The sequence below is a fragment of the Anolis sagrei genome, chromosome 4, assembly GCF_037176765.1.
Source record: "Anolis sagrei isolate rAnoSag1 chromosome 4, rAnoSag1.mat, whole genome shotgun sequence".
Taxonomy (NCBI): Eukaryota; Metazoa; Chordata; class Lepidosauria; order Squamata; family Dactyloidae; genus Anolis; species Anolis sagrei.
The window spans coordinates 163793197-163806477 of NC_090024.1; the positions used below are offsets into that span (position 1 = coordinate 163793197).

At 39.9% G+C, this 13281-nt stretch overlaps 1 protein-coding gene across 1 annotated transcript in view; it reads right to left on the minus strand.

Annotated features, from left to right (window-relative positions):
• CTH (cystathionine gamma-lyase) overlaps window positions 1–12831 on the minus strand; it is a 29761-nt gene extending 16930 nt beyond the window's left edge. The window contains exons 1-4 of the mRNA XM_060773721.2: window positions 12480–12831; window positions 6531–6612; window positions 5234–5329; window positions 1259–1368 (exon numbers count right to left, since the gene is read on the minus strand). Of these exons, the coding sequence (XP_060629704.2) occupies window positions 1259–1368; window positions 5234–5329; window positions 6531–6612; window positions 12480–12647 (456 nt within the window). The 5' untranslated portion in view covers window positions 12648–12831. The remainder of the gene's footprint in view (window positions 1–1258; window positions 1369–5233; window positions 5330–6530; window positions 6613–12479) is intronic.
• Window positions 12832–13281: the final 450 nt, after the last annotated feature.

Here is a 13281-nt window from a genome sequence, read left to right on the forward strand (position 1 = left end):
TGAGTTTTGAGTTCAGAGTTGGGCCTCACATCCATTATGTACTGTATGTATATGCAAATATAGGGATTCTGAAATTTGAAAAAAAAAAATCTCAATTCTAAAACCCTCCTGAACCGAAGAGAACTGTTCTTATGCAAAGCGAAACACTCCCTTCCTTTCTATAAAGGTCCAATGACTTGGATTTTTTAAAATGGTCATGCCACTGTTGGTATATGGAGGCAGCAATGGTCACAAAGACGGATGCAGGACTGCATGTTGCACATCTTTGAACTAAACAAATCGCTGTAGAGTCTGCAAAAGGTTAGAACAGGCATGGGCAAACTTCAGCCCGCCTGGTGTTTGGAACTTCAACTCCCACAATTCCTAACAGTCTCAGGCCCTTTCCCTTTTCCCCTCAGCCACTTGAGGCTGTTAGGAATTGTGGGAGTTGAAGTCCAAAACACCTGGTGGACTGATGTTTGCCCATGTCTGGGTTAGAAGTTCTTCACTGTGCTACATTGGGCCTTACTGAACACAGCTCTGGGTTTCATTTGACACAGGTCTAAAGCTCTCAGTCTAAAATAAGACTAGCTTATTGCAAAGTGCTCTTTAAAGTGGTAAAACCCTCCACTTTGAAAGGTATGTAGTCCTACAGCAAAATACTACAGTAAGTAGAAGGTTGAGAAACATGGAAGCCTTAACAGTGAGTGCCCCAATATTTTTTAAATGGGCAAAAAATTCCATTCAATTAACTCCTCGCTGGGACCTTTAAACTACTGAAATTCTTGCCTAGAATCCTCAGAAAGTTTTGGCAAAGCACTACAAGAAAATCCCACTGCTCCTTTGAACTCAAGGGCCCTACCTGGCATTATTTGTTCACCAGTTGTATGGGCCTAGCTAAATTTCCAAGCAAGATTTTTTTGGAATAGGCAGGTTCCAAAAAAATCTAATCAATCCTACTCCCTATTTCTATTATGCTTTACCTAAAAAATAAGAAAGTATTCTGTTTATAACATGTATACTTACTCTAAGAAACAATTTACCAGGTATCTACTCAAGAGATCAGCAATTACAGCTGTCTCATACATAGTCCTTGAATCAAAGGACTATTATAAAATATACATACCATATCATCTTAATCTCTTTCATTGACAGCTGGAACAAACATATTAATTCCCAGCTGTGGCATACCAAGCAAGATTTGTGGAAGGGAGTCATTCCAAATACATACATTGATGAAAGCACTATTTTATGAGCAACCCCCACCTCACTTTATTACCTTGGTCTGAGGTGTGATTGCAGCATCAAGGCTTTCCAGTTTGGTACAGTCGACAAAAACAGTTTTCAGGCCCATGTCTGATGCCATTTTACTGAAATATCTATTGGTACCTAGGATATGAAGTAACCTCATCTTTATGATCTTCATCATACCATACATTAATTATAGCATCAGAAAGCAAAATGGATACAAGGAGAAACATTTGTTATGCACTTGTTAGAGCAGTGGTTCCCAACCTGTGGTCTGCAAGAACTAAAATCTGGTCCACGGCCTACATCGTTGCAACGAGAGTGACTGGTCTCGCAAAATCCTCTTATAGTGCTGAGGCTTATAAATATGCTTTTCTGTGGGCGAGCAGATGGTGACTACTGGGTGGCATATGTTCTGTATCAGAAACAAGAGCTGATGTGGCCTATCCAACACAATTTTCTGAATCAAACCAAATCTAAAGTTGACCAAAAACTGATTCGTAACCCTTTTGGTACTAATGTCAGAGATTGATCCCATGTCAAAGCGGTCCCTGGTCAAAAAAAGGTTGGGAACTGCTGTGTTAGAGTTATATCCTGCCTTTCCTCCAATTTACTCGAAGTGGTATATAGGGCTCTCTTCTTTTTCACGAAAAAGCGAGATAAACTGAAAGGAATGTCCAAAGTTACCCAGTAAAATGTATGGCTTATTGGAGACTTAAACCTGAATTTCCTGGGCTCTAGTCCAACCCTCTTGTCACTATACCACAGTGGCTCTCATTTTACCCTTTTGGAATTTGTTATGTAAAACACGTGATGGTCAGCTACAGCTATATCTTGATGGTAAACTGACATTTGCACTGGCAGGAAATGAATGAAGCTTCTACAGATCATATTTCTATGTAAACAGAACATCATATTTTAAAGCTCACTCATAATATTTGTTCATTAAAATATCTGAATCTTTGGTATAAAAATGTTGGGGAAATCAGGTTTACCTAACATACAAGAAAGTCCTAAAATTAGAAAGACCAGAAACAAAGGTTTGAGAAGTAACTACAGTTCAGTGGACTGAGAACCTGCTTTAGCCTGAAGAAAGTCAATGTTTGGACACTTTCCCTTCTATTTTGTTTAGCACTGCAATTTGCATCTTTACAATTTCATCAGACAAATATTATAGATATAAATAAACACTGGCTTGACAAACAACAAATTCTGAGTGCTAAACAAGCATTATGAAAATAGATATTTGGTTTGAGACCTAAAGTTTATACATAGGTCCTAAAGAGGTGACACTGAATTTTGAGACAATTTCTTTAAAATAGCGTGAACAATAATGTATATAAAAGTAATAATAAATATTACTATTACCGTACATACTTGAGTATGCCAAGTTTTTCAGCCCCCTTTTAAGGCTGAAAAGGCCCCCCTCGGCTTATACTCGAATCAAGGTTATTTATTATTTTACTCTTTTTAACATCATCGTCATTATTATTATTGCATTTACATTATTTTACTATATTATTATATTTATTATTTTCTCTTTATTATTTTTATTATTACAGTTATTATTTTACTCTATTATTACATTTCCATTATTTTACCCTATTATTATTTTAATTACATTATTTTATTCTATTATTATTATTGGAAGAATACATAAGCACATTTACATTAAAGAAGGCCAGAATAATTGTTTAATCAGAGTTGGAGAGTTTTATCTTAAATTACAGTTTAATGTAAATATTCAATATAATTTAACCTACTGATGACTGAATTAATGTAATTTTATTGGTATCTAATTTTATTTTGAAATTTGCCAGTAGCTGCTGCATTTCCCACTCTCATCTTATACTCGAGTCAATACATTTTCCCAGTTTTTTGTGGTACAATTAGGTGCCTCGGCTTATATTTGGGTCAGCTTATACTTGAGTATAAATAGTATTTAACGATGATGCGCATCATCTTCGATACATAAATTTATGTGAGGAAAACTCAATCCTACAATATGTTGCAGAAGAATTTAAAAAATAGATCAAAGGCTCTTGTGTGAATGCACACACAAACTGTTGCTCCGTTTGAACTGAAGTAACAGTGTTCTGAGAAACACCACATCACTACTAGTATTTTTGTCCCCATTAAAAAGGGAACAGTTGGCTGGTGGCACACAGTCACGTCCTCCTTGCTTTTGTGGAAAACATGTTTTCCTCTTTTCACATGAAGGCAGTCACATTAGTACATGTTACTTGGATGCCCCAGCCGGCAGCTACAGTAAACGGATACCTATTTTGCCAATCACTAAAGCCACCTTTGGCTGCTGTCCCAGAAAAAGCAGAAAAGTGAGCAGTACAGAGATACATGGAAAGAGAGCAGCTTCTTCTTCAAGAGAGATAACACATAAAATGTCTGCAATTTTGAATTATTTATTGCATATGGAGTATGTGTTTAGTTCAACAAAATAAAAGCTTTTGTGAAAATATATCTTTTAACCAGCTCTTGGTCTATTCTGAACCATTACTGACATTGCGGTAAATTTATAAAATGAAGTTGGGATTCAGATCATAGTTTCATAGTGGATGACCCCCAGGCTCCTTCACACAGCTGAATAAAATCCCATATTTTCTGTAGAAGTTGTTCATTTCAAAAGAGTTCACTATTATCTATTGTTTCCCATTTTCATGGTAACTTTGGGAATGTATGCTGAAAATACATGGGTTGCACTATATTAGTTTGGAAGTATAGGGATGTATCAATTTCTGTGTGTCACTAAGGGCCCTTTCACATAGCTGAATAAAATCTCACATTTTCTGCTTTGACCTGGAATATATGGCAGTGTGGACTCAGATAACCCAGTTCAATGCAGATACTGTGGGATTTTCTGCCTTGTTATTCTGGGTTATATGGCTGTGTGGTAGGGCCCGCAATCAATTCTTAGAAATTCTCTCCCTTTCTTGCTTAACATTCCAATTCCCTGACCTTTTGTGTAGCATTTTCTAGTGGTTATTCAGGTGAGAATATTCAGCAAGGGAGGGCAGATAATTTGCTTCTACTACACCAGAACATGTATCCAGCCCAGTAGTTATTCCATATCCAATGGAACCAGATTATCTTCTTATCCCAGATTACCTGGTAGTGGAGACTCATATAATCCAGTTCAAAGCATATAAACTGGGATCAGATCCTAGGGTATAGGGGCAGTGTAAAAGGGGCCTAAGAGAGGATCTAGAGTAGCAACCTCTAGAACAGGAGCAGACACTGGATATTCCTGGACTGCGAGCCCCAGCAATCCAAGTCAGCACAGCCAACGACAAAAAATGTTGGAAGCTACAGTCCAACAACATCTGGATTCTTTAGGAACAGCACAGTGAAACTACAGCTTTCTATGGCTCAAGGAGGCTGTGGCACAAAACCAAATGGCAAACATTCTCAACTATATTATGGGGTGCAAAAAGTGGGGTTTGCTGCCCTCCCAGATCCACTCATGAGTAAATGTAGTCACCTGCCCCAACATTAACAGTTTCCCATTCTTGATCTAAGGACTTGGTAATAGTCTCAAAAACTATTCCAGAGAAGATACATTCAGTGTGTGTGTGTGCAAATAAGTAAAGTCACATATTGAATGAGGAAAGACCAATGACTATACATAAGCCATTAATGCACCTGGGGAATTGTATCGGAATCTATTGAAGGGTTAATAATTGTAACTTTTTGTAGTACATAAGCTCTTTTTGAAAGGGGAAATTGAGAAATTAGCCTTACTGACATAGAACTTATTCACAACTATAGGAACAACAGTTGGTGAGTCATAGCTGGATGTGTCAACTATCTTACCATAAAAATGAGACACCTACACTATCTAATCTGATGGAACTGTTGACTTTGAAGTTATCCTCAACAGTTAACATACATTTGTAAACTCAGGTCAAATATATGTTTATATGCCTTCTGGGTTACAACTCAGATTACATCCTGGACATTTAAAGCTTCCTAAGCAGAAGAATACACCCACCTCCATAGACATCGTCTGTACAAACAATAGTATCTCCTGCCTTTAGTAGATGTGCAATGTTCAGGGTAGCTGCTAATCCAGAAGCGTATGCTAAACCTTAAAGAAAAAACAGAAGAAACATAAAACAAACTTGATAAATTGAACAAATGGACTCTTCTCTACATTTCAGCAAACACAAAGAAGGGCATAACCCTGCCTTATTTGAAAATTGCCCTGTTTACAAGACACAGTTTGCTGTGAAGGGATTAGATTAGGAGTGTCAAAAATTAACCTAGTGTCTAGAAGCAAATGGGTTTATCTTGAAGCACAAATTATGCCCAATCGCAACAGCACTATATTGTGAATGTACACACATTTAAAGTATATGAACGCTTCCAAAAATGAAGTACTTCACACTTGAAAATTTGTGATAATAAATGGATTAATGTCAGGGGGTGTACCTACATTGAAGAATTAATGCAGTTTGACACCACCTTAGCAGCCAAGACTCAATTCTACAGAATCACGGGAGCTGCAGTTTCAGAAGGTCTACAGCATTGGTTCCTAACCTTTTTTTTTTTTTTTTACCAGGGATTCCTTGACCAGGGACCATTTTGACCAGGGTCCATTCTCCAACATGAATACCAAAAGGGTAACGAATCAGGTTTTCGTCAACTTTAGATTCGGTTTGGTTATTTGGGGTGCTGATTCAGAAAATTACATTGGATAGACCACATCAGATCTAGTATCTGATAAAGAATATATGCATCCTGTAATCTCCATCTGCTCCCCATAAAAAAAACATATTTAATAATTTAGAGCTGATGTGGTAGCAAGTAATCTTTCTTTCCCGACATCCCTGTTGCCTTGGAACTATAAGAGAGTTTAACGAGACCAGTCGCTCTCGTTGCCATATGGTTTTGAGGCAATGATATAGTAATGGTGAGGCTGCAAACCATAGTTTCTTTCTTGTGGACCACTGGTGGTCCTTGGACCACAGGTTGGGAACCACTGGTCTATAGCTTTCTCTGCCAAAGAAGTGCTGGCATTTCAGGAAACTACAACTCCTCCGATTCCATAACCTTGAGCCATGGCAGCTAAGGTAGTGTCAAACTGCATTAATTCTACAATGCAGAAGCACCCGAGGACAAATAAAAATCTAATTAGTTATAACACAAAACAAAACAAAATCATGTAGTTGTATCATGGTGTAGCGTTAAACAAAGATTAATCATGGATTTCAATTACTGCTGTTTTTTTTTCTCTAAGCAACTGTGTTTTCAGATTGTGTAGTCAATGGTAGATATAGACAACTTACAATATTTGGCTCCATCCAGTGCTGCCACAGCTTTTTCTAAGCAATCACGAGTTGGATTTCCACAACGACTATATTCAAAGCCCTATGAAAGAGACAAAAATAAATATTGAATCATCCATGACAATAGTAGATTGGAGCCCTAGAATAAATACAGAAATTTACTAGTTTTGATTTTAAAAAAGTAATTCTACTCCCTGGCGTAAAATTAAGATTCCTGAAATGTGTTTCATGTTTGTGGAAAATGTTTTATCTTGTATATACGCAATTGCCATTCATTTTGCATTGTTACCTACATAGCATGAGAACCCAAGTCATGAAATAAAATAATTACTGCAAAGTAAAAGTCCTTTATGCCAGTGGATTCACTAGGAACAAAGCAACATTATGTATATGTCAAGATATCAAGTGTTGCCTGGGGATGACAATTATACAACATGAGTGACTGGACAAGTTTTCCCCAGGCCTTCATTTCCATATTACTTAAGAGGTAGTTAGAAAACATATTAAGAAAGGGAGAATTTTCCTTCTTCCGAGATCAAGAGAGAATGACACAAAAAGGACCCAGGTTCAGACTGCCTGGTATAAAAGGAACATTGCCAGGATCAAGAGAAGTAGAACAAATACTGGGATTAAATAGATCAGAAAGAATAAAGACTCGGAAGAGACAGAGATTCACACAAGAGTTACTCAGTTAGTTTGTCTGATTACCCAGAAAGTAAAATATACTGGTAACAGCTAAGAGGCAATCCAAACCATTGTCTCTAAGAGTTCCGGTCCAACATTCAAAGCACTATGCTAGCTTCTAAATTTCCCTCCCTTTAGTCCAGGTGCCAGTTCTCTGCCTGAGATATTCCGTCATAGGGACTGTCAAAAAATGGTGACCCTCTACACTGCCATATAATCTAGTTCAAAGCAAATATATAGATTTGGTGTATATCCAGCCTTAGTCTACCATGAAAAAGGACCCCAAATATCCTAAGAGTTGTGGTTTGCAATCTTTTCTTTACCTTGGCCCCCCTTTATCTTTTGTTGCCATGGAGCATCAAAACTTCACTCAAGATTTAAAACCCTAAAGTGCATGTAATTTATTTAAAGTTGCTCAACAAGTGGTTTCAAATTTGAAGAAGAGAGGAATAAGTAAATGAATACGCTCCTATTATAATTCAGTCAGCTTTCCGTATGTGTGGATTTGATTAAAATATTCTCTCTATGAATTTCTAGGTCCTTCAGAAATCACGTCAGAAGACCTAAATTCCTAGAAAAACACATCTCTAGGAATCTCTGAGGTCTCTAGTACAACTCTATTGTCAATTTCCAAAAGAAATTGACCTCAGAGTTACACAAAAGGACACAGAGCAGTGGTTCTCAACCTGTGGGTCCCCAGATGTTTTGGCCTACAGCTCCCAGAAATCCCAGCCAGTTTACCAGCTGTTAGGATTTATGGGAGTTGAAGGCCAAAATATCTGGGGACCCAGAAGTTGAGAACCACTGACATAGAAGTTCCTAGAGAGGTGTTCTCCCAGGTTAAAACAGTGTTTGTATTCATGTTTTTCTACTTCTGTGGGGGTCTAGTGCTCTTATGCAAATTTGAAAAACTAACTGTAATTGTATTTAATTTTTAATTTACGGCATTTATATGCCGCCCTTCTCACCCCGAAGGGGACTCAGAGCAGTTTACAAGATATATATACATACAATATATATTATTAGCATAGAACAATATCAGTATTATTATTATTCTATTGTGTGTGTGTGTGTGTGTGTATACACACACACACACACACACACACACACACTATAATCATCATAATACATGAACACCAATCCATGGCCTAATATTACTTGTTAATTTTAATTAATTAATGAACTAATGAGAGAGATGGTGCTACATTTCATTACAAGTCTTGCCATATCAGTCTTAATAGCTGAAACCTGTATTGTCCACAGGAGGAGGTATGTGAACTGGAGTCAAACTGTAATGCAGTCAAAATAATAACTTCATTCAATGCAAAACAAAAAGTCAGTCCATAGCCAGGTTGCTTTTTGGCCCATGAAATCTATTGCTGCAAACATTACAAAGATCTCTTGACATACACACCTGTGCTGCTTTGTTGCATCAAAGCCTAGTGCACCTTAACAGGTTTAATTATTTGCACATTTCAACAGAACTGATGCAAAACTAACAAATTAGGGATCACAGCCAATTAGCCTCGGGGCATCAAAAGAAGGCCTCACCTTTCTTTTGGAACAAGATATCCTGTACACATTGTCTAATAAAACATGACATGGGGGGAAAAGAACCCTTCTAGTTTTATATCTTAAGTATACCTGCCAGGATAAAGTCTCACTTATAAACAAGTAAAATATTAAGTACCTTATTGAACATTAACAGAAAAAAGAACAGTTTGACACTATCACTGCAAAACAGACAGTTTCTTGTGGCACTATAAAGGCAACAGATATATTGCAGGTTTTACTGAACGCTTTATTAAACATGAAGCCTCATGACATTTTATACACAGGTGCTTTTTCCAATTTAAACTCTGGAATGAATCATACAATGCTTTGGAAAGCTGCCCTGTGGCATATGCAAGTTTCCTATTTTGTTGCATCATGCAGTGGACAAGGTAGGAAGGCAAGTTTTTTGTTTCCTGCCCCTTCAAATCTGCTGAGTTGAAATGACTGAGCATTTCCTTGTAACTTTCGAGTTACTCAAATCTATGACGACAATCCAGGAATTGAACACTGAATGCTTTAAACTTAGACGCATACAAACCCTGTTAGGAATAGAGATAACTTTAATTTGTACAAACAAAAAACCAGGAGTTGAAAAACACATATATAAATAACATGCATATCTTTCATATCCAGATTTAAAATAGGATCTAAGGAAGAAAATAAAGGGCATAAAATTACGGGCACAGTGGAGTTAACAATGGAATAGCTGAAATGTGAGATTTTAACTCTTTAATAGGTAATGTAAGTCAACTAGAAAATGCAGAATGTAACTTCCCAAATAATGGCTCTTCACTAATCATGTCGTGAGCTGCTCCGGCTATATTAACAATGTTCAGTAACCCCCATGTGAAAACCTAGCATTGAAAGCTAGTGCTAGAGTACATATACCATATATAATGGGCAGTTATGAATATATTTTAAAATATATTCATGACCGTAGTACAACCATTGTATCCAAAGAGGTATGTTCCGGGATAACTTGTGGATACCTGAAGTATAGAATAGCAGACCCTTTATTTTAACTATACTTGCATCAGAAGGCCCACAAATACTTTCAAGGAGAAATATTTTGGGAGTGTGGGCAATTGAAATTGTGGATATCGAATCCATGCATAAAGGGGATTGCACTGCATAAAGAGATCAACTCATACAAGGGCCATCACATGTGTATTACAGTAGTCCCGCTTATCCGACCTTCACTTATCCAACATTTCGTTTTATCCAACGCTTTTATCCGACACCCCCTTTTCCTCCAGGATTTCCCTTTCAATTGAAGGAGCGCTCCCAACTCTCTCTCCATTCCCAATAAGTGAAAAAGGGAGAAAATGAGGGAAAGAGGCAGAACCGAAAGTGGAAAGAAATGTCCTCCCTACATCCCTCTGTGATTTCAATGCCCCTCTTCCACATCTGGGCACTTCCTGCTGGGCTGCTCTAGCCCTGAGCCTTGCCTTAACCCTTTGAGTCCCTGTTGTTAGTATTCTAGGTGTCTAGCGCCACGTCAGATGAGTAACAGTAGAAGACTCGGTATTATCCAACATTTTCGTTTATCCGACAGTCTGCCACCCCATTTATGTTGAATAAACGAGACTCTACTGTATTTCAAATCCATACCAAAACTACCAAATGAGCTAAAAAATTGTGGGGGGTGCGGGGGGTCGGGTCTTAACGGGAGAAGGTGAATTTTGAAATTAAAAACAGATTGGAGGAAGAACAAATTCAGAATTTGAATACAAAGGAAGAAAAGAAATCTGAAGCAACACTATAGCCTTTTAATATATTGTGCCACATGGCAGAGACTTTTCACACTACAAAATTATAGTGCTATGATTCCACTTTAACTGCCATTGCAACATTCAATGGAATCTAGGAAATTATAGTTTAGGAAAGGCGTATTTACAATGCACAGCCAGAGGGCTCTACAGCCTCATTTAACTACAAATCCCAGGACGCGACAGGCAGAGAGCATGGCAGTTAAAGTAGAATCGTAGCATCTGTGTGTAAATTGTTCTTTTTTTAAAATGATAGGACGGACAATAGGAGGAATACAAAAATTAGGGACAAACACCATCTGGATTTCCTGAAATACTAACCAGTGAAAGCCCACCCCAACAATCATTACTAATAGGCAAATGACATCCAGTTTAGAAAGTCTGGGCTTTCAAACTGGTACATTACAGGAAGACTGTTTCTTTGCTTCCTTGTAGGATATCAGTCCATCTCTCACATTCCTAAATGACTTCCTGCATTCATGAGTCTTCAAGTTAACTGTTGCTGTGGAGGTATGTTTGAGATCCAAGTATGCGAGTAACTGTGTCTTCAAGTCACGTGTGACTTATGGTGACTCCATAAATTTAATAGGATTTTCTTAGGCAGTTTTACCAGTTCCTTCCTCTGAGATTGGTACCTATTGATCTACTCACATTTGCATGTTTCTGAACTGCTAGATTGGCAGAAGCTGGAGCTAACAGTGGGAGCTCATGCCACTCCACGGATTCAAACCTGCGACCTTTCGGTTGACAAGTTCAGCAACTCAGCTATTTAACCCACTGCGCCACTGGGGACTCCAATGTGAATATATATGTGTCTCTCTGTGTTAAATAACAATAATCTATATAAATAAAAATGTAATGTTCATTTGTGGGATTAACATAACTCAAAAACCACTGGACGAATCAACACAAAATACGGACACCAATACACCTATCAGGCCAATGAGTAACCATCACTCATAAAAACACTGAAAAACACAGCGGAGGGGACTTAAGAAGCCAAAAAAGCAAAGAGACGCTATAGTGCATGTGCAAAATGACTCCCTGGCAAACAAAACACACAATAGCATATCCACACTCCCTTCCAGACTACAGCTCCCAGCATCCCCTACACCAGGCCCTTTAGGAGAGGAGGATGATTCAAATGCACTGCTTCCAAGCTGCAAGCTTCAAGCTTCCTTCTTCTTGAATCTCTTTGAGAGCATCCCAATCCCTGCATATTTCCAATTTCCTATTCCTGGACTGCAACTCCCAGCGGTTCTCAACCTGGGGTCCCCAGATGTTTTTGGCCTTCAACTCCCAGAAATCCTAACAGCTCGTAAACTGACCGGATTTCTGTGAGTTGTAGGCAAAAAACATATGGGGACCCCAGGTTGAGAACCACTGCTCCAGATAGATAGATAGATAGATAGATAGATAGATAGATAGATAGATAGATAGATTGATTGATGAGGAGGACTGTTGGGAGTTGCAGTCCATAAATAGGTAGTGAAGGAATAAAGGGGAGAAGGGGGGAGGGAAAGAAAAGAGGGGAGGAAGGGAAGAGGAAGAGAAGGAAGGAGAGAAGGAAAGAGGAAAAAGGGAAGGAAGGGAAAGAAAGAGGGAAGGAGAGAAAGGAGGAGAGAAAGAGGGAGGAAAGGTTGGCCACAGCAACGCCTGGCGGGTACGGCTAATACATAATATAATAATAGTAAGTGTATAAATTAGTACACAGAGGCTATACCAGGCATGGGCAAACTTGGGCCCTCCAGATGGACTTCAACTCCCATAATTCCTAACGGCCTCGGGCTCCTTCCTTTTCCCCTTAAGCGTTGGGAATTGTGGGAGCTGAAGTCCAAAACACCTGGAGGGCCCAAGAAGGCCCATGCCTGGTATACAGATGGGCACCTCCTGTGTCCCCAACCCTCCCTCCCCCCCCCCCCCCCAAAGAAGAGGGACTCACGCTGTGCTGGCCGGGCGCGTGCTGCTTGAAGGTGGTGGAGAGCGAGATGGGGGGCACCACGGCCAGGGACTTCCATTGCTCGGGCTCCTGCCCCGCGTGGATGGCCTGCGTGGCGAAGTTCTTGAAAGGCGGCAGGAAGCCGGCGAGCTTGTCCTTTCCCTTCTCCATGGGAGGCTGGGCGAGGGAGTATGGCAAGAGAGAGAGAGATCAGAGAGAGAGATCGGAGAGAGAGAAGGCACAGGTGCCGGCCGAAGGAGGAAGAAGGCACAAGAGAAGAGAGGCGCCTGGCGCAAGGCGAGTGACTCCTGGGCCGGTGAGTGTCGCCGTGCCTTAAGGGCTGGGAAGCCCCGCCCACGCGGCCCGAGGGAGGAGAGCCCCGCCGCCCAATCCGGGCCCAGGGCCGCCCGGTCAGGCCTCCCATTGGCCCGGAGCCAGGCGCGTGGCTCTCTCCGTGTCCTGAAAGGGGTCGAGAGACTGGAACAACAAAAAGAGGAAGGTGACGTCGGGTCTTGGAGGAAGCCCGCCCCCCGCGCCCCTTGTCCTCTTGACCCTGCCCTCCCTCCCTCTTGCTGCCTCCTCTTGCTTCTGAACTAGAGCCTAAACAAGCCCCCCCCCCCCTTTGGACCACTGCGCTCTTAACTTGCCAGCCAACCTCCCCACTCTAGACACAACATCCTCCCTGCGGCTCTAATTCATTCATTATCCAATGCTTATAATAATAATCAATAATCGGAAACTTCTCAAAGCACAGCAGACAAAGAACCAGTACAGGAAAACTGCACTCCAAACCAGAGCTGACTGC